Source organism: Propithecus coquereli, unplaced genomic scaffold (genome assembly GCF_000956105.1).
Source record: "Propithecus coquereli isolate 6110/MARCELLA unplaced genomic scaffold, Pcoq_1.0 Scaffold127, whole genome shotgun sequence".
In the NCBI taxonomy this organism is placed as follows: Eukaryota; Metazoa; Chordata; class Mammalia; order Primates; family Indriidae; genus Propithecus; species Propithecus coquereli.
In genome coordinates this window covers 3,156,806-3,183,398 of record NW_012136858.1, presented here as the reverse complement: position 1 = coordinate 3,183,398, position 26,593 = coordinate 3,156,806, and the positions used below count along the sequence as shown (strand labels likewise).

Below are 26,593 nucleotides of genomic sequence, written 5' to 3'. Positions count from 1 at the left end.
CTTAGCTGTGGCAAGGCAAGAATGAGTGGGTGCTGCAGAGTAAAACTGTGACAGCCTCTGCCACTCCCTTAGCAGGGGCTTTGGGTAAAGTTACCCTTGAAAAGAGCTTTGAGACACACCATGATGGACATGTTCAGTGAGAGAATTATCACAACATTTTTCTTTTTTTGTGCAATGAATCATTATGAAAATCTGAACAAGCAAAGACTGCTCGAATTCTGGAACTCCATTCAGAGTAGAGTGGAAATGCTTTGATAAAACTATTGTTTGGATTTGTGTTTACATAATCTCTGTTCTTTTTGTAGTTGCTTGTATACACTCTGTGGCTTCTTGTAATTTAATCTATCACCTTCTATTGTAAAAGTTAAAAGCCAAACAGTTAAAATGAGACTGGGCTTCTAACCTTAAAAAAAAAAAGTTAAAACCAATACAAAAAAATGTCTTAACATTTCTAGTGTATGTAAAACATCAGCCTTTTACAAAAAATTAATAAACAAATTTTTAAAGATTGTTTTTAGGCTTACAGGAAAAATGAGCAGGAAGTACAGTTTCCATATACTCCCTCACCACCACCACCCTGCCCCCTGCCAGTTTTCCCTATTATTAACATAGTGCATTAGTCGGCATGTTCGTTACAATTGGCAAAGCAATACTGATACATTATTATTAACTAAAGTCTATAGTGTACATTAAGGTTCACTTTTTGTGAGTTTTGACATTATATGAGTTTTGACAAATATTTAATAACATGTATCCACAATTGTAATAGTATCATACAGAACAATTTTACTGCCCTAAAAATCCCCTGTGTTCCGCCTATTTCATTCCTCCCTGCCTCCTCCTGAACCTCTGGCAAGCACTTATCTTTTTTTGTCTCCATAGTATTGTCTTTTCCAAAATGTCATATAGTTGGAATCATAGAGTATGTAGCCTTTTTAGATGGGCTTCTTTCACTTAGCAATATGCACTGAAGATTCTTCCATGTATTTTTGTGGCTTTATAGATTGTTTCTTTCTAATGCTGAATAATATTCCATTCTGTATGTACCACAGTTTATTTATCCATTTACCTATTGAAGGACATCGTGGTTGCTTCCAATTTTTGGCAATCATAAATAAGGCTGTTATAAACATCTGTGTGCAGGTTTTTGGGTAAACATATGTTTTTAACTTATTTGAGTAAAAGGAACATGATCGCTGGATTATATAAGAGTATGTTTAGTTTTGCAAGACGCTGCCAAACTGTCCAAAGTGACTGTACCCTTTTGCTTTCCCGCCAACAATGAATTAGAGTTCTTGTTGCTTCACATCTCCATTAGCATTTAGTGTTGTTGGTGTTTTGGATTTTGGCTGTTCTAATAGGTGTATACTAGTATCTCATGGTTTTTTTTTTTTTTTTTTGAGACAGAGTCTCACTCTGTTGCCCGGAGTAGAGTGCCGGGGCATCATCCTAGCTCACAGCAACCTCAAACTCCCGGGCTCGAGCAATCCTTCTGCCTCAGCCTGTTTTTTTTTTAATTAATACAGAATATTTGTACATATATATGGGGAATATGTGATATGCTGATACAGGCATGCAATGTACAATGATCAAATCGGGGTATTTAGGATATCCATCACCTTGAATATTTATCATTTCTTTGTGTTGGGAACATTTAAAATCTTCTAATTATTTTGAAATATACAATATATTGTAGCTAACTATAGTCACTGTACTGTGCTTCAAACCCTAGAATTTATTCCTTCTATTTAATTGTATGTTTGTACCCATCAACTAACCTCTCTTCATCTCCACTACCAATCCCCCCCACCAAAAAAAAAGGTTCCCAGCCTCTGGTAACTGTCATTCTACTGTCCACCTCCATGAGATCAACTTTTTTAGCTCCCAACTATGAGTGAGAACATGTGATATTTGTCTTTCTGTGCCTGGATTATTTCACTTATCATCATGACCTCCAGTTCCACCCCTGTTGTTGCAAATGATAGAATTTCATCCTTTTTTATGGCTGAGTAGTATTCCAGTGTGTGTGTGTGTGTGTGTGTGTGTGTGTGTGTGTGTGTGTGTGTGTGTCTATACCACATTTTCCATTCATTCATTTGTTGATGGACACTTAGGTTAATTACATATCTTGGCTATTGTCTCATTGTTTTTTGTTTTCTTTTATTTTTTTAGAAACTGGGTCTCACTCTGTCATCCAGGCTGGAGTGCAATGGTGCACTATGTGAGCTATGGCTCACTGTAAGTTTGAACTCCTGGGCTCAAGTAATCCTCCCACTTCAGCCTCCCACGTAGCTTGGACTACAAGTGTGTGCCAGCATGTCTGGCCAATATTTTAAAGTTTTTTGTAGAGATGGGTGTCTTGCTATATTGCCCAGGCTGGTCTTGAACTCCTGGCCTCAAGTGATCCTCCCATGTCGGCCTCCCAAAGTGGTGGGATTACAAATGTGAGTCACTGCACCTGGCCCATTTTTTAGTTCTGTTGTTTCTTTTCTTATTGTTGAATTTTAAGAGTTCTTTAAATAATTTTGATAACAGTCTCTTATCAGATATATTTTGCAAAGATTTTTTCCCCCCAGTCTGTGGTTTGTCTTTTCAGTCTCTGGACAGTGTCTTTCTCAGAATAGAAGTTCTTATTTTATTTTATTTTTTATTTTTTACTTTTAATTTTTAGAGATGGAGTCTTGCTCTTTTGCCCAGGCTGGAGTGCAACGGTGTGATTATAGTTCACTGCAGCCTTGAACTCCTGGGCTCAAGCGATCCTCCTGCCTCACCCTTCCTAGCAACTGGGAATACAGGTGTGTGCCACCATGTCCAACTGTCAGAACAGAAGTTTTTATTTATAACACACCAGACTTTTTATTACCATGAAAATAAGATGTGAGAGATTTTGCAAAAACTTTCTTTCTTCTTTTTTTTTGAGACAGAGTCTCACTCTGTTGCCCCAGCTAGAGTGCAGTGGTATCATCATAGCTCACTGCAGCCTCAAACTCCTGGGCTCAGACAATCCTCCTGCCTCAGCCTCCTCAGTAGCTGGGCCTACAAATGCACACCACCACGCCTCACCAATTTTTTCTATATTTAGTAGAGATGGGGTCTTGCTCTTGCTCAGGCTGGTCTCGAACTTCTGAGCTCAAGCAATTGCATCCATCTTAGCCTCCCAGAGTGCTAGGATTACAGGTCTGAGCCACCGCGCCTGGCTGTAAAAACTTTGATTACTAGAAAGATTGGACTGAATGACTTCCACAGTCTCTTCCTAGGTTTTTATAGTTCTATGGCAAGAATGATCATGTGCTATAGATTTTTTTCCATATGAATTGTAGTGGCCTCCCATTATAAAATTAACCTGTAGTAGAAAGTTTAGAAAATGTAGAAAAGAAGAGAATACGATTTATTTTAATAGTGTGGCATTGAGTAGGTGGAAAAATTTTGGACAAGTAAAAAATCCGAATGGGCTTGCCTATATGCCTCCTTTTCATTAATTGCCAACTCGACAGGTCTGCATCTTCTATTTCAAAGAAACTTAGATGAAAAGACAAAAATGAAAAAAATGAATAACTTTTTTACATATTATTTTATACACATTTATTGTATATATTATACACATTACACACATATAACAAAAAACACTGCAGTAAATACTATATCTGAATTATCTTCTAAAAATTGTATGAAGTTATCCTCTTGTGAACAGCGAATGTGTATTGATTTTTCCACATACATGCTGGGGTTGATTATTTATTTTATTTATTTTTTGTTATTTTTCTTGGGATTGATATTTAAAGTCAGATATTATTGATCTTTGTTGTTATTACTATTGCTGTCATTTTTGTTTGGGGCAAGGGTCCATATAAGGGGAGTAGCAGGCTATTTTGCTGTAAAGGGAAGTTGAGATTCAAATGGGGAAGATCTTAAGTGAGAAATAGGACATCTGAATATTTTTAAGCACTGAGAAACTAGAGAAAGACTTTGGGAAATTTTAAAATACATTATAAAATGTATGAGCTAGAAGAAATCTCAAAAATCATTTTCCAATGCACCTCTTTTATAGATAAGGAAATGGAGACTCTGAGGCATGAAATGATTTGTCCAAGCCCACACTATCCAGGGCTTAGATCTGGGATTAGAAGGTTGTCTGGGTCTCAGCCTATTCTCCTTTGGTTTAATTCAGCAAATATTTACTAAGCATCAAATCCTGTGCTAGATACTGAAGAAGATTCAGGGAAATAAAGACACATACTTATCGAGCACTTTCTTATGCCACAGCTTTCATATACATTTCAATCTAACCCAGTGTATCTATCATACCAAGTTAATCAATCACTTTACTAGGTTTTTTTTGTTGTTGTTGTTTAAAGTATTATTAGGAATTCCCTTGTTTCAGTAATAATAGTAGTTCTTGGAGTCGAGCCCAGAATAAGTTGTAAAGGTCAGGAGGAAAATTATACTGTTTTTTCATTCAAAAAGGCATCAAATGGCGAGCATGACTGATTGAGTTTTTACTCAGTCCTGCTTTTTACATGAGTCACTTCTCTGCCCAGGTCCTCAGTGTAAGCAAACTGCCAGAATCAAGGCAAGGCCTGCAGAAGCCAAGAAGGTGGCTAAGATGAAACTGAGGAGACAGGTGGGACAGATCTTGGAGGACTTTGTTGATCTAGTTAAGGATTCTGGCCTTTGTTCTAAGTGTAATGGGAAGCTAATGTAGGGTTTTAAGCACATGCGCCATAGGATCTCTTTTAAAAATTAATTAATTAATCTTAAGAGATAGGGGCAGTGGTTCTGGCTATGTTGCCTAGGCCTGGTCTCAAACTCCTGGCCTCAAGCAATTCTCCCGAGTAGCTGGAATTACAGGTGCAAGTCACTGCCTTAGCATCTTACTTGCAATTAAAAGAGAAAGAGAAAGACAGAGAGGGAAGAGGGAGGAGACACTGATTTGGGCTTTGAATGGGTTAGGAGAGCTGCAAGAGTGGATGAATCATGCGTATTGGTAGTGGCTTTACCTGGGTGGTTGCAACATAGAAAGAAGTAAAGATATATTTGGGAGACGGAATTGACAAGGCTTGATTAGCTGATATGGCAGTGGGGAGAAGGAAGTATCCTGAATGATTCGGTCATTTCCAGGGATGCACAGTGAGTGATATTCATAAAATGGGAGCTCTGGAGATGGAAGATTAGGGGGAAGATCATATGTTCAGTTTCTTGAAATGCTGATTTGGAGTGTCAGAAATATACAGGTCTAGGGCACCACATATAGGTCTAGGGCATGGTTAGAAAAAGGAATTAGGGGTCAGAAAAGAGCTAGAGATTTTAATTTGGGAGTCTTTGACATTGCCTAGGTAGAGACACTTTCTAAAAAGAACTCTGAGGCTGTGCGCGGTGGCTCACACCTGTAAATCCAGAACTCTCGGAGGCGGAGGCGCTTTGCGACCAGTCAGAGCAAGAGCAAGACCCTGTCTTTAATAAAAATAGAAAAAATTAGCCGGGCGTGGTGGTGCCTGTAGTCCCAGCTACTGGGGAGGCTGAGGCAGGAGTATGCCTTGAGCCCAGGAGTTTGAGGTTGCTGTGAGCTAGGCTGACACCATGGCACTCTAGCCCGGCGACAGAGAAGACTCTTGCCTCAACAACAACAAAAACTCTGATACCCAGGAAGGTCTAAATAAAAAGTGTCGTATATTTCAGACCTTTGTTTATTTTCATTCTTTGTTTAATCCATAGTATTACTTTTATTGTATTTTTCTATTAAACATTTTGGTTATTCATATCATTAACCAAGACCTTTAGATTTTCAACAGAAATCCCTATTGCTGAATTAGTTAAATACCACAGCAGGAATGTCTGATAGTAGAAATTTCGGATAGTGGAGATCTCAGATTCTTACTAAACAGGGTGGCTAGTGCGTTGGCCAAGAAGTATTTGATTCGAGTACCTATGAAAATAATTTGGTATTTTATGTGCCAATATACTTCGAAGAGTGCTCATGTAACTTTTCTTCGAACCACCGATTTGTTACCATAGCAAACAGCTCATTTGGGGAACCACTAAACTCTTTAAAATAAGCTTTTAAATCAAAAGGACATTGTTACTATTTTTCATTATAGCTGCACCAGATAAAATTAGTATCCATATCGCGTCTGAAATTCAAATGCCTTTGTCTTACCTAATACCTAGTAAACGGTTACAAAGGAAATGTCACTTCACATAAGATTTAGGTTGTCAAAAATTTTGAAAAGAAACACAGCTATTTTCCTCAAAGTTGTCTTAACCACATAGCTTTGTGCTGTTTCAAGTTGCTCAAATTGTGCCAGAAGGAAGCCCTTAACTGCTTGAAAGGCCAGGGACTGAAACGGAGTATTGCACAACCCTTCACCACCGGGAGGTTTCGCTTCCAAATCTGGTCTTCGTATCATCCCAAGGCGGGAGCCGCTCTTCGCCCCACTGGAGCCAGCCCCGTTCCCCCTTCAGAAGCAGCCGGGGTTTCCTCTTCCAAGCCTGGGGCGCCCCTCCGTTCGCCCAAGGTTCTGCTGAAAGCGGAGCCGCGCGGATGCAGGGCCCCAGGAGGCTCCACTGCCCAGGGGGGGAAACCGAGTCTCCCCGGGGCGACTCTCGCATTCGAGTACCTCCAGCCGGGCGGACCCCGGATCCGCAAGGTTCCGCGCCGCTCCCCTCCCCCGCGGCCCCATTGTCTGCCTCGCCCCGCCCCAGGGGACACGTGCGCCTGCAGCTTCCCGAGGAGGAGCGCGCTGGGCGGCGGCGGCGTGGACTCCGCCTGGAACGGCTACGCGGCGGCGGAGCCGGGGGCGGGGGCCGGGCGCGCACGGACCGGTGGGTGCCCCCCGGAAAGCTGCGGTCGCGCCCCGCGCCCACCGCCTCCTGCCCCGCCAGCCCGGGACCGGGCGGGGTGGGGCGGGCGAGAGTTCGGCGGGGGTCGGGTGGGGAGATGCCAGTCTCCTGACAAAGGAGAACGAGTGGGACACGCTGAGCCGGCCCGCCCCGCCTGGAGGGGAGCGGGAGGGGGGAGTGTCGGGAGGGGAAGGGGCGGGTCTTTCATTCACTCTCGGCCCCTCCGCCGCCGCCGCCCGAGCGGAAGGGCGGGGTCTCGCGCCCCCCGGGGTGAGGAGCGCGGAAGGCGGCGGGGCGTGGGGGCGGAGCCCGCGGGCGCGCGTCCCGAGGCGTCGGCTACGTCGTCACGTCAGCGCGGGAGAGAGAAAGAGAGCAGCCGAGTCGGCAGGGACTGGGGGACGGGCCGAGAGAGCGAGCGAGGGAGGGAGTGTGCGAGCCAAGAGGGGAAAGGCGGCCACTCGTGCTTGAGGGACCGCGGACGGGAGTGGGAGTGGTGGGGGAAAGGAGCAGGAAGGGGAAGACGAAGGGCCGAGAGAAGGTGGCGGACAGTGGCTGGTGGTGGTGGTAGGGGGAGAAGGAGGAGCTGAAGGAGGGCAGGGACTGAGAGAGTGAGTGAGTGAAGCGGACGCGCGAGGGAGGGGAGGGAAGGGGGGGGTCACGCGGGGGCGCGCGCGCGCACCGGGAGCGCGCTCGGAGGCGAGTGGAACTGGATCGGGTTTGCTGCCAGCGGCGTGAGCTTCGGCCGCCATTTTACAACAGCTCCACTCGCGCCGGACACAGGGAGCAGCGAGCACGCGTTTCCCGCAACCCGATCCCCTCGGACAGGATTCCTCCGCCTCGGCCCAACGGGGAGGTAACGACCGCCAGAACCTGGGTCTGGGGGGGGAGCTCCATGACATTGTGGAGTGAGCTGGGGGAGGGTGGCGCGGGGAGAAACCGGCTTTTCTGGAAAATGGATTCCAAGGGGGAGAGGAGCACGTTGACTGGGGCTGCCTGGAAGTAGGCCGCGGGACGCACCGCCACTTTCTTCTCTCCATGTGCTGCTGCCGTTCGGGCTTTGTCTGCGGCGCTCCGGGAGGAGGCGCCTCGGCGGCCCCGTGGCCCGCACGGACCGCTCGCGGCAGCTGAGTTGGTGCTGTCGTGGCCGTCGCCGCGGCGCGGGAGTGGGCGGAGAGGAGCAGGTCCCGTCCCGCAGCCGTGCAGCGGGTTTGGGCGGTGCTCGGCGTCCCGCGGGTGTTGGGCTGTTCGTGGAATGCCTTCACGCTGCCGGGTTGCCAGCCCCGGCACCGCAGTCACTGCACCGAGGGGCGAGGGGTGGGGGCTTGCACCGCGCCACGGGTCACGTCTCGGCCGGGCGGGCGGCCGGGGGTCGCCGGCGTTCGGGTAGCGCCCGAGACGGAGAGCCATGTGTCACGGCGGAGACGGCGGCGCTGGGGGGCGGGGAAAGCCTGTGGCCTGGCGCCGCCGCGGCCTCGGTGTTGAGGAGCGAGATTGTGCTGCTGCAGCTTTCTGGGGGCTCCGACCGCGGCTTCGGGTTGATGTTAGGAGCCGGTGATGATCTTGGCCTGGGACTCGGTGGGTTTCCGTTGAAGGAAGTTGTAGGACATTGGAAGGCGCAGAGCACGTGTTTCTAATGGGCTCCTGGCGGCCGCAGTGGTGAGGCTGCTGCTCTGGGTGCGGAGTCGGGGGCGGGCTTTGGGGTGCGGGGGTGAAGGGTGGAGAAATTGGGTGGTGGGAAGGTGGCTTGTGTGAGCGCTTTGTTCTTCGCTGGCTGTTGTTACCGATCTATAAGCGGCAGGCGGGAAAAGCGCGCACTTTGGGGGTTTACCTTTGAGAGAGACGAGCCCAGCTTTGCTTTCTCCACACACACCTCGTTCTCTGTACGGGCACAGCTGCATGTGGCACGCTGGCTCGTCCTCGTGCTGATTGGGCTTTATTTGTAACATGGTTTTTCTTAGTGAGTGTTAGCAGGTGAGTCAGGGGTGGTGCTAAGGAAGAATATAGTGAAATCGGTCCTTCTGTGCCCTGCGCTCCAAATTAGGCTTGTCAGGCGATAGTGACTTTAAGGCTTCTTTAAAGAGAGGCGCAGTCTGGCTGGTGTAGTAAATGGCAGAGAAAGTAAAGATTGGGGCTCTGATATTGTCCTCTATTCTTTTTGAAGATCCTAGTTTAATTTTGCTTATTGCGTTTGAACAGATCTCTGGAAACATGGCTACAGAACATGTTAATGGAAATGGTACTGAAGAGCCCATGGATACTACTTCTGCAGTTATCCATTCAGAAAATTTTCAGACATTGCTTGATGCTGGTTTACCACAGAAAGTTGCTGAAAAACTAGATGAAATTTACGTTGCAGGTAAGAACTAACACTTGCAAAATTACATGATGAAATTTTTCTATTGGATTTCTGGCTTTGAGCTAAAATAGCAACTTTTTGTGGTTTCCAATAAGTGTGGGAACTGGAGTTTTGCCTTGTTGTGATAGTTGGTTAATTTAGGTGTGCACTGGAGGTTAAGATGTATAGAGGGAGGGAATACGGGAGGGTTAAGAGCTAAAGGCTGGCTGGCTGGAAGTCCTGATGGATAAGTATATGACAGTAGCAACAGCTGCTAAATGTTGGGAACAGGCCATGTGACTTTTTTGAGTATTTTTATAATAGGATTCTTGTTAAATAACTTGGTAACTGTAGACTTGTTTTCTTGTCTTTTTGGTGTGGCTGTTACTTTTTCTAGTGGTACTGAAATTGAGTAGAGGTTCATTTGTCACGCTTGGTATTTTGTTGGTTTTTAGGATTTGTGAGCCTGTATGTTTACTGTAGAAATAATGTAGTGTTCAGAACTATCTGACTGGGACACAAAAGAAGATGTAAAAGAAGTTGGCTCATTGTAAGTGTGGTTGAAAGGGCTTCTTTAGTTCAGAATGCAGTTCAAAATGGCTAATGTGTGTGTTTTTTCAAATATGTAGGTAGATAAGGGGAGTAGAATTGTGCAGGCACACATGTACCTGGATTGCCGTCATAGTCTTCACTAAAAAAATCTTTTCCGAAATATTAAAAGTTGGTAACTGATTAAGTTTTCTCTTTTTCAGGGCTAGTTGCACATAGTGATTTAGATGAAAGAGCTATCGAAGCTTTAAAAGAATTCAATGAAGACGGCGCATTGGCAGTTCTTCAACAGTTTAAGGACAGTGATCTCTCTCATGTTCAGGTAATGTTAATGTCAATGTGAAAAGAATTAAATTTGAATAGTTTTGATGTGCTCTGTTAAGTTTTATTAGATGCAGATATGATCACTGTTAAATATGAATGGATTTTTTTTTTTTGGCAGAACAAAAGTGCCTTTTTATGTGGAGTCATGAAGACTTATAGGCAGAGAGAAAAACAGGGGACCAAAGTAGCAGACTCCAGTAAAGGACCAGATGAGGCAAAAATTAAGGTATGTCTTTAAAAACTCTCCTTAGTTTTAAAGCCCTTTTAGTTATTCTAACTTTGGTAAATATTCCTTGAATGTGAAAGGGATGCGTTTTTAAGATGTTGAGGTAATTTATTAATTATTCCTAATCGTTATTTTTTGAGAAGTTTCCCACCTTTAACTCTTTCTAAAACAGTTCACTTTTTAAATTTATCATGTTACTTAGCTACTGATGTTTAAATTCTGTGCTGTTGATATTCCCAGTAAAAAATGTAGAGAAACATACTCATATTTCTAGATACGTTTTGAAAAGCTGTAAGTCCGTATTACTGATGATCAAGCCAGACTAGGAGGGAATCATTTCACCTCATACTGGTGCAGAGTGTACATTCAGCAGTGGTCCGTTTGTCTTAGGAGTCTCAAACCCCAGTGAATTTAGAATGTTAACACTGCTGCGCTCCTTTTCCATTAGTATGGGTCATTAAAGTTAAAAAGCATCTTTTAACAATATTGTTTAGTGTGAAAATGTAAATGAGGAAACTGAGGCTGGGAGTGAAAGGCTTTTTTTGGTTTGTTTTAGGGTCATATGGAAAAGTGGCCTCAAATTAAGCTAGGTTTTGATATTTGTGTTAGTTTTATAGTTCATAATGGCGATCATATTTTTTTTCCTTTTTTTAAATAGCCTAAGCTATAGAAGCCTAAGTCATCATAAGTGTTTGACCTGGTATACTTGATAATGTGGCAGTGCTCTTGAGCCAGAGGTTATGGTTTAAGAAAATCAGTTATTAAGAAGGCTATAGGTGTTGGGTGTTTTAATGATATGGGAAGAGGGACTTGTAGAATATGGAGGATATTGGAATATGGAGTTAGCTGTTAATGTCAACCATGAATCTGAGGCTGTCACAGGTCTAGCTGTAAGTGAATTGAGTTTGAACTGTTAATTTAGTTTTGCCTTGAAAATGGGATATGGTTGCCTCCACTGCAATTATGTCAGTTGTAATTAAATCTACATTTGGGGCTTAGAATTTAAAACGTTACAAACATTATGATAGTTTGTGTGACTTTCAGTTGTATCTTCGGAAGGGGATGGCTTAAATTGTTAGACTTAAATTGTGGCAAGAAGGCATAGGGACATTTGTATAGAATGTTCGACAGCAAATAAGTTTTTCTTTTTTGTTTTTATAGATTGATGAAAGGTATTATTTGGGTCATATAAAGATAAAGGTAAAAAAAGCATAACTCAAAGGAGAAAAACGAACTCATGAGAAAAATGAAAGATGGGCATTTAATGGTTTAGTTTATGTGATAGTCATAGATTTCAGTTTTAGTTTTCTTACCCAATGTCGTACCATTGAGCAATCATATTTGGGTGTAATATAACAAAGAGTTGTCTTTTGCGAACCTTTTTGTTAGCAAGTTTAGGAATAAAGGAGTTCTTATGAATTGTATTTTTCATAAACATTTAATGTTCTTTGAGTAGAAAATGTAAAAAAATCTGTCTAGTCATTTTCATTTTCAGAGACAGAGGTGACCCTAAATCATTTAACAGCATCTTGATAACTTTTATATCATGTGGCTAGTGTTAAGTCTGTTTTCATTTCAGAATTTGTTAATAGATAGGTTATGTTGTTTAAAAAAACTGGTTTTGTGCTTTGTGGTGGAGATAGTGGAGAAGGGGAATAATTTTCCTGAGGTTAATGGTGGACTGCTTCTTTCCAGTACTTTTGACTATAGTGGATGAAGAGAAATTCCTGATGCTCTGAGTAAATATGAGTTGTGTAAATTTTAACAGTTCACTTTTGGGGCAATAAAATGTAGAAGTTATGTCACACTGTTGCTGTTTCATAAAGTTTTTGAAGTCATTTGGCTTTTATTTTTTCTAAATGACCCATGCTATTTTGTGAAACATGACACTTTAATGTCAGATAAGAAGAAGTTATTTTTCCTGTAGCTCCCAAGTTTTTAGAGTTGGTTTGGGGAGCATAATTTCTTCAAAGGCTGACAAAGTGCCCAGAATGACAGCGTGCACCTAGGAATGGGGTACAGGGAATTTGTTGGGTAAAGAATTAAGATCATGCCAAATTAGGTATAATCATTTTTAGGCAGTATTAGCAGAGTAGATACACCCTGGCTTGAAAGTTGTTGATGGATTAATATTTCCTGTGGAGACTAGAAAATAATTTGAACGGGATCTTGAAATTTTGACAGTGGGTTAGCGGTGTAAAAAGCATGCATCGAAGGGGAAATTCTAAAATAGACAATAGAAACCTGTTTATGGGGGAATGTTGCCAAGACGATTGGAAAGATTTGAACAAGATTAATTCTAACTGTTAAATGCATGGATGTGGTCTTGTGGATTTAAATGTATTAATAATATTTGAACTTTTTAAGGCACTCTTGGAAAGAACAGGCTACACACTTGATGTGACCACTGGACAGAGGAAGTATGGGGGACCACCTCCAGATTCCGTTTATTCAGGTCAGCAGCCTTCTGTTGGCACTGAGGTAAAGAAACTAAAAACTTGTACCTTTTGTAGTAAAAGCACAGGTATCTGGTTTCCTAAAGAAATTCTCCATGGTTTTTACTTAATATTTAATTTACAGATATTTGTGGGGAAGATCCCAAGAGATCTATTTGAGGATGAACTTGTTCCATTGTTTGAGAAAGCTGGACCTATATGGGATCTACGTCTAATGATGGATCCCCTCACTGGTCTCAATAGAGGTTATGCGTTTGTCACTTTTTGTACAAAAGAAGCAGCTCAGGAGGCTGTTAAACTGGTAAGTTTTTTTTTCCCCCTCTTCAGTGTTCACATTCACTGTCTTTAAGGCCAAGTTGTTTTTGGGTCTAAGAGTTTACCAAATGTTTTTTGAAGTGCTGATTAGGCAATATTTTTCACATTCTCTGTGTAAGCTTTATACCAGTATTCTTTGTATAGTTGATAGGATTCAGGATCTTAAGATAGTGTGGTAGATAAACATCTGGCTTAGTGATTTTTTGTTTAAATTTATAGGAATGTGAAAATGTTTAAGCAAGTAACTGATAGGACTCCCATAGTTCCTGGCCACACCTGAGCCATCCCTTTTTCTAAATTCACAAAGACATTTTGATAAATTTATAGTTGATGAATCATGATTTTTGTGGTGAATGGCAGTAGTTGATTTTAAAATACCAGATATGAGATAAGGACCTACTTATTTTTTTTAAGAGCAAAAGTTGCCTGATGACCAACTTTTAAAAAATTTTTTAATGTTTCAAATTATGGCTTCCAACATATTAAATTCTGTGACTAAAGTGACTTCTGCATTTTATAGTTGAAGAGCTGGAGTTAATTTAAACTTATGGAATGTCTCAAGAAAACACGGGGACGGGGAGGAACTTTTGTACAAGATGGCTCACTATGGCAGATATTTGTTAAATTTGCCTTATCTGCCTTATGTATTTTGTTGGTAATTCTAAGCAAACTTAAAAAATCTTCAGACTGTTTTCTTTCCTGAGTTTTTTTTCCCTCTTCCCTCACCATCAAATACATCAATTGAAGGCAAACTATAAAGAGAAAAATAAAACTAGCATGTTTTCCTGCTCTGTGTTGTTTGAATACTTTTCACCGGTATGCATAGTTGAATATGGTGGAGGTTTAACATTAGAAAAGTATGTTACTTGAAAGAATGTAGATGTCTTTAAAAAGAGAATGGAGTTTAGATATTTCTTTTTTTAATTTTCACTGAGTTTTCTCTCCTTAAAAAATGCTTCCTGTTTTACAGGGGATATAGTTCTGTAAGGAGCCATTCACTGGTAACCTTTGAGCTGTCAAAATTTTAGTTTCAGCAGTTCAAGTGAAGGACTTTTTAGAGCTCCAGAAAGAAAGAGGTACTTTAGAAATCATCCAGTTTAATCTCCTGTACAAGAATAGAACATTTTTGCCAGGTATCAATAAAGTAACAGTAAGTGAAAATGCAGAATGAGAAAAACAATGAGTTATCTTACTATAAAAAGCTAATACAGTGGGCCCTCCATATCAAGGGTTCCGCATCCACAGATTCAACTAATTGCAGAATAGAAATAGTGCCAAAAAACCCAATGAAAAATAATACAATAGTATATGAGGATGTGTGTAGGTTATATGCAGATACTATGGTATTTTATATAAGTGACTTGAGCATCTATGGGTTTTGGTATGGGGTCTTGGCACCAATCCCTTGCATATACTGAGGGACCACTGTAAAGAATTTCCTAGTGATGTCAGACCCATTTTTTAACATTTTAAAAAAGAATCATTAAACTGACATTGTAGGGTACTTAATTCTTGCCAGCAAAATATACTGATTCTGGTAGGTGATCATTCGAGCTTACTTTTAGAGGATTTCCAGAAACCTTAAAGAAACATCATTAGAGGAAGATGGAAATTAATCCAGTAGTGACATGATTTTGAGTGCCAGTAAGTAGACACTATGAAATATTTCTGTTTGGACAATTACCTTGGCTTAACAAAATTGCATTTCTATAGGCTACTTAGAATATAGTCCTATTTATATAGTTTTTAACTACAATGCAGAAACTACCACAGATAACCAAGCAGCCTTTTTGATTGGTCTAGGAACCAACCCTTAAACCTTTTTACATTTCTTTCTGGGTTTCTCTGTTGTGATTTGAATGCTTATCTGGGGGCGTGATTATTTTTTACTACCTGATAACAGGAGTCATTGCAGTTTTGGTACCTTTTAAAATATATTTCTAGTGGTAGGTGGTATGTATCCACTGGGATGAATTAAACATGTCGTCTTTTTTTTTTAAAGAATGCTTTACTGTGGTTAGGATTTGGGAGACTTGCCTTAATACAACAATAGAAAGGACTAGATTTTAGAGGAAATGAAGTAATTGGAGCATTCTAGAAAAATACAAAACTTAAATTGATTTGGATGTTTTTTGCTACGTTTATATTTATTTGTGGAAATCAGTACCCCTTCCTAAATACATTCCTTAAGGGAGCATACGTTGGAAACTATTGCTACTTGTGTCGTATCTTGAAATTCTACTTGAGTTACAACTCTATCTGAGGTGAAGTTTATGTAATTGAAGTGTCATTTTATTTATATGTAACTAAATGTTGGGACAGTGTTTTCCTTTGCATTATTTACAAATCAGACAGGATTGAAGCACCTGCTCTTTTTGCTTTTCTTTGAGTATCTTGAGGAATATCTTAGGCCGAAATTTGGCCTTATTTTTTCTCTAGTCTGTAATCCTCTGATCTACTAGCTGAGCTGTCAAAGGATGTGGCTTTATTTTTTGGTAGTGATGCAGCAATGATTTCTGCAATAGATTAAAAACTATTGTAGATTTTAAATTTGCATGTGGATTACTTATAAAAATAGGTTAATTGATGTTAATAGCTGAACTGCACATTTCTTAAATGACTGATTTCAGCCAACATCTACCTTGTATTTTGGGGAATAAAAAAATTTAGTCCCTAAATGATGATAATCTAGCTAGAGAAGCAAGATCTAAACTTGGGAAAAGGTGATTAGTAGCTACCACTCGAGTGCTTGTTGAGGGACAGTAGCTTTGCTGGATGCTACATTATTATCTCTAAATTCCACCTCAACTCTTCCAGGTAAGTGGAATTATCTTTATTTTGTAAGAAGAGTAAATAGGCTTGGTGACTTAGCTTGAGGCCATACAGCTAAACACCACAGCCTTGGTTTGATGCCAGGTTTCTTTAGCTGGAGTGCCTTTTGTCGACTAGACTTAACAATTTAAGCCAGCAGTACAAGTTATGCCACAAAGTAGCCAGATTCTTTAAATTCTATAGTGGTTTAGGTAGTGTTAAAAGGAGTTCAGGAAGTAAGTCATGTCTCTTGCCAAAATATTTTTGGCATCCAATGCTTTACTGTCTTAACTGCTACCACTCCAGTTTAAGTTACCATTTTGACTAGTGTGAAGAAACTTGAAGAGTTTCACTGCTTTCCATTGCCCTTTACATTTGACAGGATAGATTAGATCACAACAGTCCTATGCTGAAAAATGACTTCCAAACACAACCCTATCCAGTCAAGTTCCTGCTTACCTCTTTCCTCTACTTTCGTCTTCATTACCTTTCCAGCCATTCTTTGCCTTCTTTTTTTTCTTTTTTTGTCCTCCATATAAGCCATGGCCGTTTCTATCACAAGGCTGCCTTCTGTTCTGCTTTCATGAACTTTGGAAGTAGCCCAGTTAGTACTTACCAGTCAGGTCTTAGAACTTTCCTGGCTTTGAGGAAATACTACCACCCTATTGTGCCATCACAGTATCCTGAACATGATAAAATAGATTTTGCTTAGATGAACTTGAAATTATTTTTTGACTTTGTAAAAAGTTTTTCTCTATCAAAATATAAGCACGTTTTCTCCTGTATCCCTAATGTTTAAAACAGAGCCCCCACCATATAGTAAGTGCTAGATAAGTAACCTTACTGGCTCACTAGTGCCATTTAACATCATTTATAACACAAGAATTTATAATATGCCTTTATAGTTCATGGGCTGTTTTCCTGTTTAAAGGTTTTTTAGCCTCTATCTGCAATTATTCTGTGCTACCTCGAGTTGTAGGGATTAGAGTAGATTAATGGGTGATGCTTTCCTCTCTCACCCTGCAGAGGATGTTGGGAAGTACATGTGTTTCTGGTTGTCATAAAGACAGGAGAAAGGGTATGCAAGTATGTATTTGTGTATTGTGCTGCTGGAATTGGAGCCCAGAGCAAATGGTGCTGCAATGTCATGATAGTCTTCCATAATGGAAATATCCTGCTGAAAATGCTAATAGTGCCTATGTTACAAACACTGGAATAGATGAGATCTCTATTTGCAGATTAAAAGTTAAGATTTTAATAGTGCTGATGTGTTTTTTTTTTTTTTTTTTTTAGACAGAGTCTCACTCTGTTGCCCGGGCTAGAGTGCCATGGCTTTAGCCTAGCTCACAGCAACCTCAAACTCCTGGGCTCAAGCGATCCTACTGCCTTAGCCTCCTGAGTAGCTGGGACTACAGGCACGTGCCACCATGCCCAGCTAATTTTTTCTATGTATATATATTCAGTTTGCCAGATAATTTCTTTGTATTTTTAGTAGAGACGGGGTCTCGCTCTTGCTCAGGCTGGTCTTGAACTCCTGACCTTGAGCGATCCACCCTCCTCGGCCTCCCAGAGTGCTAAGATTACAGGTGTGAGCCACCGCGCCCAGCCATTCTGATGGTTTTATTCACCAGATTGGTTGTGTATGCCGCCATGTGTGTACAACCATTTTAATGAACGCAGCTGACAAAGTAGGTCCATGAAATAGTAGCGATTTAGCAAATATTTGGTGTGTTAAACATAAAAACTTTTGTCACAGATATAAGTTCTTGACTTTAGAGTTCAGGGCTGATTACAATTAAAGTGGAAACAAATTGTCCAAAGGGTAAAGGAAGGATGAAGGGAGATTGCTTTGGGTTAGTATTGTCAGAACATCTTGTGATAAAGAGGTTTGAGCAGAACAGTGAAGGAAACAAGTGAATCTGGTTGAAGCAGTGTTGTAGTAAGTATGAGATACAACTTGTATAAGGTCAGTGCCAGAAGGTATAGTTCATAACTGCTGGGTTAAGTAAGCTGCATAGTGCAATTAAAGTTTTGAGCCTTGTGGGTGACGTGATGTAAATGGTTGAATGATGAAGGGTGTTTGGATGAAGAGAACAAAGGCCAGGAGGAGGGTGGCATCAATAGGTCAAAGATTTTGAAGAGAGAAATGATAGGCCACTCATGGTGTGTTGTAGATTCTGTTGTAGCTGTTTTCAGTGACTTAAATGAGGACATAGTTGGACTGTTCATGAAATGTTCGGTGACTTGAATGTGCATGCAGTGATTAATGCCTTGGGTGACAAAGTCAGGGCTAAAAAAAATTTTGATAGCCTGGGAAATACAGTTCACATCTAGCAAGGTTGAATTGACAGAAGTCAAACTCTGTACAAAACTAATTTAACAAGTAAGCAGAGGTAACATGGAAAACATGTAATAGAGGTATGGTGTCTAGAAGTGGATAATTAATAAGTGTCCATTTTATTCTAGGCTCTGTAATCTCAGTCTGCATTTACAATATTGTGTTATGGATGTCACTCTTTAGTGTCAATATCTCTCGGAGGCACTTTAGTTTGCTATTATAAGGGAAGGAATGATTAACCAAGCATAGAGAAGTGTGTGCGCAGGTATGTGAAGTGTTATCCTTTGGAGGAGTAGATATATTTATCGTAGAATTTTGGGGAAAGCAGATTTTGGCTCAATGTAAAGAAGACTTCTTAATATTTAGAATGGAAGTGGACAGGCTTGGGAGGTAGTGGCTTTACTGAGAATAGTTAGGGTTAGGACCGAGCAACACTTCTAGATCAGATTCCAAACCTGAGATTACTGAATTTCTGGGAATTTGGTGACTATGAGGGAAGGAAAAAGTGACTCAAAATTTTGAGCCTAAGTGACAGGAATGTTCCACACTGTACCACTTCTGTTTTGGTGTTCTTAAATACTGAAACTGCATTGATTAATAATCAAAATTCATCATTATCTTTTATTTGGTTTACTTCACTGTGATACTGAGCCTGAAAGCTAGATTTTTAAAACCAGCTTCTAAGTTCCAGGGCCCACCTTTCTAAAGTAGGAAAGACCATATACTTTTTTGTTCATTTTTGATACTATATAGTGTCTAGAGTTAGGATATTAAATTAGAACCTCTGTTAAGGTTTAGATTTGTTTTTGTATTGCCCTTTTACCATCTAACTCACTGTTAACCACCTGCTAGGATGAGAAGTGTTTCTTTTTGAATTTAAGGTGATAGAATGATATTAGAGCAAGAAAGATTAAGCAATTCAAATATACATAAAAAATGCATGCTTAATCCATAGATGGAACATAGCTTCAGAAAATGCTTATTTCTAGGTACTTTTGTTTTATTTGGACAGTATGCCCAGAGGGTCTCCTTACTTTGCTTCTTTAATGACTTATTTTCCTTGGTGAGCCAGTTTATTCTCTGTTACCTATAATTGTTTAAGGTTTACTTATTTTTAAAATGTGTGTGGGGAAGAGTTACATTTTATTTTATAAATCCTGCTAAATCTTTGTGTTATTTATATTGGTCAGAGACTGTAGTCATCCTTCACAGTTTCTACCTACTCTACCTGGTTAACTGGATTAGCAGGGTCAGTGATGATGGGTTGGAAAGAAAATGGTTTTTCTGTAGATAATGATGGAAATAGTCATTATTAATTTGAAGCAGCATTGTTAATGTTGATGGAAGTGTTGGCTACATTACTGATTAGCTATCTTTCTTATATTTCTGTGATTATTGCTGCCTTGATGGAATTTTTCTGTTCTCTTTTATATTTCCCTTGTAGATTTCTTGTAAGGATTTTGGTTGCTCTCAATTGTATTTTCTTGGTGTACAAGAATTCTAGTTTTTGTAGAAGTTTTAAAAAATTATATATTTTCTTACAGTGAATAGTGCAGTTCTTAGATTTGGGAAATAAAAATACCAAAAAATAAAATCATACCAAATCGTCACCCTCAAAAAATAACTAACTTTTCCCTTTAAACAAATTGTATTTCTTTCCCTTCTTTTTCTGATATGTTAATTGTTTTTGTCAGCTCCTAGTTACAGACTAGATGACCAACTTGCAATGCAAGCCATAGATTTGTCACTAAGGATGGCTACTTAATGCTAGATTATAAGAATCTAGGAAATGTCTATGTTTTAAAGTAATTTATTGTGTTCTTAGGTTGACTTTATTTGTAGAATAAGGCATTGTAGTCTGCTTGTCTGTCAATAATCCCATGCAATGATGGATTCAACCATAGCTCTACTGTTGTCAGGTAACACGAATGTTTCTGCTTTTAAAAGATTTTTGATCTAATGGAGGAGAAAAACATGTAAAAAGAGTATAAATGCTCTATGAGACAACAAAGTATAAGGCAGGATTTCTCCACCTTAGCACTACTGATATTTTAGACTAGATAATTTTTTTCGTGGTGGGCTGCCTTGCGTGAATTGTAGGATGCTTACCAGCATCTTTTGCCTCTGCCTACCCACTAGATAACAGCAGCAAGTCTCTTCTCCTTCCCAAGTTGTGACAACCAGAAATATCAGATGTCTCCAGACACTGTCAGATGTTTCCTGGGGACAGAATCACTCCAGTTGAGAACTATTCGTTGATGTTAACATGGAAGGGTGTTTTGTTGACCTTTAGGGGATTTAGGGATTGCAGAGTATTTGATGGTTGAACTCAATTTACAGGTATGCAGTGGAGTTTGTTTTTTTTTTTTTTTTATATATATATATATATATATATTTATTTTTTTTTTTTTTTTTAAAGTAGAGATGGGGTCTCTCTTGCTGAGGCTAGTCTCGAACTCCTGAGCTCAAATGATCCACCTGCCTCGGCCTCCCAGAGTGCTAGGATTATAGGTGTGAGCCATGCAGTGGAGTTTGGATGGTAGAAGTTTTAGGCAAGTTGAGGTTTAGAAGTGTTAAAAACAACATTTCAAAACTGATATAAATGGCTAAGATACTGTAGAGAGAAAGCAGAGGTAGCGTGAGTTTTAGGATGGTCTTATATGATGTCTAAGTATTTGAACTTTATCTCTGGTGATGGGGAGCCATTGAGAGAGTGTTTTCTTTTTTTTTATTTTATTCATTTTCCGTTGCTATAACATTTTTTTCAATAGTGGGGTAGAAAGCACGAAGTTGTTCTGAAGTTGGAGGCATGGTGTTTGAACTATATGTTCAGATTTTGATTTTGATTCTCTGAAGATAAGATGGAGGAAGGAACACAGAGCAGTTTACTTTCTTTTTTGAGACAAGAGTCTCAAAACATTATTACAAATATAAACTTTGAGGTGGTTTTAACTACGTAATCCACTTTTCGAGATAACTTGGATATTTTTGAACCTCGGTTTGTAAATAATAGTAGTGATTGGTAGATTTGTCACTTTTACATAGTGCATTTTGCCTCTGCTTTACAATATCTCATTCTGTGGGATATAATTACTTGAAAATTAAGTTTACTTTTTATTGTAATTTTGTAATTGTTTCTATACTTTTTCCTTAATCAACTTGTCTTTCTCCTTCATAATTTTATTACATGCTTGATGAAAATGAAATGGGACAAAAAATAGGGTTGAATTGAAAATAAAAAGGAGCTCCTTAGACTTAAATATTTGAAGCCAAAAATTCCTTATTGCAACTTTTTACAAGAGGAAGGGGAGATGTAAAAATAGATTTAGGTGTTGGTTAACAGAAAGGCAGAAAGCTTGCTGTTTTTGGAATCAGTTTCCCTGGCATGAGAATAACTGGTTGTTGGCAAAATGAATTTAAGTAGAAGTTAAGGTATTGTGGAGTCAGCAGTTTTTTAATTTAAGTTACTACAGACCTGATTCCTAATTTATCAAGTTTCCTAGATTTCAAGGATTTAACAAACATTTTTAAATTAATTCATAAACTTATTTTTAGTGTGTTTTGTCAATAAAGTCTTCTGTGTCTCAGATTATAATTTCCCTTTTATATGGGAGTTATGGTAAGCTAGTTTTAAAGGATGAAAATATTTGATAACACATAGTTTTGGAATTTTGTTAAAATTTTGCTTTTGTAAATGAGATTTGTGTATCTTCTGTAATAAACACTTCTAATCGGATATTACAAGTAATTTAAAAATGTGCACTTTTCCCCTTTTCAGTATAATAATCATGAGATTCGTTCTGGAAAACACATTGGTGTCTGCATCTCGGTTGCCAACAATAGGCTTTTTGTGGGTTCTATTCCTAAGAGTAAAACCAAGGAACAGATTCTTGAAGAATTTAGCAAAGTAACAGGTAAGTTGGATTTTTTGGAAGGAGGTGTAGTTTATACTAATGAGGATAATAGCATAGTTCTGTGTGCCAAGCGTTGTTCGAGGCACTACATTTATTAACTCATTGAGTCCTTACTACAACTTTATGAGGTATATAACCCCATTTTTCAGATAAGAAAAGTAGGCACAGAGGGTTTTGGGAAATAACTTGCTGAAAAATTATATGCAGGTTAGTAAGGAATGCAGCTGAGATTTGAATTCAGCCTGCAGAATCAGTTTTGCTTCCCTAGTTTTGCAAGATATTTCTTTATAGTCTTTCTTTAGGTGTTAGTCAATATTCGTAGTAGAATTGTATGAATAATTTGATTTTTCCAAATTGTGGGAATGATAAGTATTCTTGTCATATGCAGAAATTACACATTATCAATATGGTGTAACTTTGAACTGTAAAAACAATCTTTTATAACAATTTCCAAATTATAAGCTGCTTTATTTAGAAAATATTTTTGTCTTCTTATGGCGTTTAGCAAATTATCAGCCTGTTAACAGTTTTCAGGAACATTTGAAATTCCTATGCAGTACTAATACTTCATGTTTTGTTTGAAATACGCCATTGGTATCTGAGGCCAGAAAAGTGCCATTAAAAAGAATATTAGTGTTTGCTTTCATAATAAGAAAAATATCTAGCCATATTTGACCTATACTGCCATTTTCCTACAATTATGTAAAGATTATTATCTGCTTCTCTCTGATTTGGTTAGTGGAAGCAAGAAGTCTTTAGAAAAATAGTCTTTGGATCTAACAAAAAATACAGTTTCATTTCATGGGGGTTTCTGTGTTGGAAAAACTTGGAAGGGTGGATTAGGAAAATTATCTGGACCTGTTTTTTTGATAGTCCTTTGTAAAGATGGCTAATGAAGAAAGATTATTTTTCATTTGGATATTGACTGTCTTAGGAAAGTAAGTCCTTTTATCTACTTGTTCTTGCTGATTATTTTATCTAATTTCCCTGAAATGGTTGCTTACTTTCAGAGGGTCTTACAGATGTCATTTTGTACCACCAACCAGACGACAAGAAAAAAAACAGAGGCTTTTGTTTTCTTGAATATGAAGATCACAAAACAGCTGCCCAGGCAAGGCGTAGGTTAATGAGCGGTAAAGTCAAGGTCTGGGGAAATGTTGGAACTGTTGAATGGGCTGATCCTATAGAAGATCCTGATCCTGAGGTTATGGCAAAGGTAATGATAACTCAAGTTAAAAATCTTTTTTGAGGGAATGATTGGGTCAGGGAGGGCAGTGAACTTATAAAATGAATTGTGTACTTTTTTTAAGCTAGATTTTTGAATGTGAGAAATATTCGTTACTAAGGGATTAGGGGCAAGTGAATGTAGAAATTTATTCATGAACACTTAACTGTAATTGTATACCCATCATAATCTCATAATGAAGTTGCTAGTGTACATGCTGTAGAGATGATTCACTTCCATTTTTTGTGTGGTTTCTAAGAGCAATTTCTTTGAGTTTTTGAGAATGGCGCCATTAGCTTACATGGTTTTTGTGTTAAAAGTCCTACTTCTAAAAATAGTGAATCGTACTGGCCCCAGCAGAGCTGCTGTAGTTATGTTTAGCTATTATTAGGTATCCTGCTTCAGCAGTCAGTTGAAACATTCTGTGAGAGTAAACATCTCGAGTCAACACTTTACTACCTACTAGTGCAGATTGCAATTATTTTTTTCTACCCTTTGTCTTTTAATAATCCCCCTTTATTAGGGGATGTATATTCTAGGTGTTAAATACAACTAGTTCAGTTAAAAAGAGTGGGTTGCAAACTGTCAGGACTACTATGAATATTATTGAAGGATAAGGTTTATTTTTTCCTCTGGCTTATAAAGTTCTCATTGGGTTAGTACTTGAGTAACACATTCAGATGGTATTCAGGTATTTTAGGAGGAAATGATAATGTTTCTTAGTCAAAAGGTTAAATTTTATAATTGTACTTTAAGAAGCTTTCGGGATTGAGAGAACAATTTACCTTACTAATTCTTTGAATACTCCCTCCTCCTTTGAATACTCCCTCCTCCTCTATCTAAGTTTTCAAAAGCAGGTCCTAATTAGTTTTGACCAGCTTCGTTAAATGTTAGCTCTTTTTGAGGGGATGGTATTCACTTTGTTAGGAAATAACTGTCCCTTGATTGGAAAATAATTACTAATTTAATAAAAATTACTAAGTATACAGTCTGTATTTCTTTTTAAATAAACTCTGTTAGAACAATTTTAGGTTTACAGCAAAATGGACCAGAAAGTACAGAGAATTTCCATATACCTCCTGCTCCCACATATGCACTGCCTCCTCCACTATCAGTATTCTGCACCGGAATAGTATGGTGGTTAAAATTGATGAACCTATATTGATCACCTACCTAAAGTCCATAGTTTACATGAGGCCTCACTCTTAGTATACATTTTATGGGTTTTGACAAATGTGTAATGACATGTATCCATTATAATGTCATACAGAATAGTTTCACTGCCTTAAAAATCCTCTGCTTTGCCTATTGTTCATCCCTTCACATCTAAGCCCTTGCAACCACTGATCTTTTTACTGTCTCCATAGTTTTGGCTTTTCAGAATATCATATAGTTGGGGTCATGGGTGCCTCCATGTCTTTTTGTGGCTTTATAGCTCACTTCTTTATAGTGATGAAGAATATTCCATTCTGTGTTATACCACAGTTTATCCATTCACCCATTGAAGGACGTCTTAGTTGCTACCAATTTGGGGCAATTATGAATAAAGCTGCTATAAACATCCCCCTAGGTTTTCGTGTAGATGTAAGTTTTCATTTTCCTTGGATAAATAATGAGTGGGATTGTTGGATTGTATGGTAAGAGTGTTTAGTTTTGTAAGAAGCTGCCAAACTGTCTTCCAAAGGGGCTGTACCATTTTGCATTGCCATCAGCAGTGAGAGAGATTTCCTGTTACTCCATATCCTTACTCACATTTGGTGGTGTTAGTGCTTTGGATTTTGGCCATTTTTAATAGTTGTGGTGTTCCTCATTATTTTAACTTGGAATTCCTTGATGACGGATGATGTTAAGTATCTTTTCATGAGCTTGTTTGCCACCTGTTTATCTTCTCTGGTAAGATGTCTGTTCCAGGTCTTGACCTGATCCAGCAATCCTCCTTGGTTGAAAGGAGTTGAAAACTTTGTTTTTTTTATATTTTTGATATTTTTCCAATGGATTGTGATTGAAGTTAACTTTGCAGGGTGGGATGGTGGCATCTTGGAAATTGAACTCTTTGGAAATAATACAGGGAGCTTTTTTTTTTTTTTTTTTAATTTCAGGTAAAAGTGCTGTTTGTACGCAACCTTGCCAATACTGTAACAGAAGAGATTTTAGAAAAGGCATTTAGTCAGTTTGGGAAACTGGAACGAGTGAAGAAACTAAAAGATTATGCATTCATTCATTTTGATGAGCGAGATGGTGCTGTCAAGGTAAATAAGGCAGAATTATCATAGGCATCTAAATCAGACTAACAATGTTTAGTCATCCTAGGATGAGAACATTTAAAAAGTTGGCGGAATACTCAGGTCATGGAATCCACCCAGGCTAACCTTTACTGGCCTTAGTTTAGTGAGTTAGGCAATCTTCTAAGTAAAAAAAAAAAAAAAAAAAAAAAAGTTGAAGAGCTGTGTCTTTAAAATCTAACAATTTTATTTTATCTCACTGAGGCTTTTTATCTTTCTTCTAACATTAATGATAAATGATTTTTTTTTAACTTTAAATCATAATTGTTCTGAAAGGCCTGTTTTTATATTGATCATTATCTAATTTTTTAAGGCTATGGAAGAAATGAATGGCAAAGACTTGGAGGGAGAAAATATTGAAATTGTTTTTGCTAAGCCGCCAGATCAGAAAAGGAAAGAAAGAAAAGCTCAGAGGCAAGCAGCAAAGAATCAAATGTAAGTGAAATTTATATAGTTTAAAAAAAAAAAAACTTTGTATCCATTTTAATGTTGGTATACTAACTAGAGAATAACAGATATTGCTCAAAGTTGTAAAACAATTCATAACTTACCATAACTTTTTAAAGATTATTTGAATTCAAAGCTTTGAGTCATAGAGAAACATCAAGGACCTCAAGAAATGTTTATTGAGCTCTTGCCATTGACCATATTTGTGAAAACATATAAGTAACCGGAATTTTGTTTAATGAATAAAAAAATCAATCTGGGATATTTTCTTATATTTTACAGAATGTGCTCCTGAAAATGTTTTTAAATGTTAGCTGTCCAAACATCTTAATATATTTGGTTCACAGTGGAGCGTTTCTTTTTCAGAGAAGCAGAAAATATTAAATTTCTAGTTATGATGGACTCTGCTTCCTTTGTATCAAAAGAGGCTTCTTATTAACCAATACATAGTACCCTTTGCCACCCCAAAGATTTCAAGTGGTACAAATAGGTTTTGAAAATGAAATAAGAGAGTTGTTAATCAAATAACATAGT

General features: G+C 38.9%; 1 protein-coding gene across 5 annotated transcripts in view; it reads left to right on the top strand.

The window, feature by feature from the left end:
* The first annotated feature begins 7,188 nt into the window (after window positions 1–7,188).
* SYNCRIP (synaptotagmin binding, cytoplasmic RNA interacting protein) overlaps window positions 7,189–26,593 on the top strand; it is a 26,087-nt gene continuing 6,682 nt past the window's right edge. For 2 of the 5 annotated variants that reach the window (XM_012638220.1, XM_012638218.1), the window contains exons 1-10: window positions 7,189–7,690; window positions 9,034–9,193; window positions 9,925–10,043; window positions 10,164–10,271; window positions 12,639–12,752; window positions 12,852–13,028; window positions 21,970–22,105; window positions 23,116–23,321; window positions 25,430–25,579; window positions 25,926–26,047. In XM_012638220.1, coding sequence (XP_012493674.1) covers window positions 9,046–9,193; window positions 9,925–10,043; window positions 10,164–10,271; window positions 12,639–12,752; window positions 12,852–13,028; window positions 21,970–22,105; window positions 23,116–23,321; window positions 25,430–25,579; window positions 25,926–26,047 — 1,280 coding nt within the window. In that variant the 5' untranslated portion in view covers window positions 7,189–7,690; window positions 9,034–9,045. The remainder of the gene's footprint in view (window positions 7,691–9,033; window positions 9,194–9,924; window positions 10,044–10,163; window positions 10,272–12,638; window positions 12,753–12,851; window positions 13,029–21,969; window positions 22,106–23,115; window positions 23,322–25,429; window positions 25,580–25,925; window positions 26,048–26,593) is intronic. The other 3 variants (XM_012638219.1, XM_012638221.1, XM_012638223.1) reach the window with 3 other exon arrangements.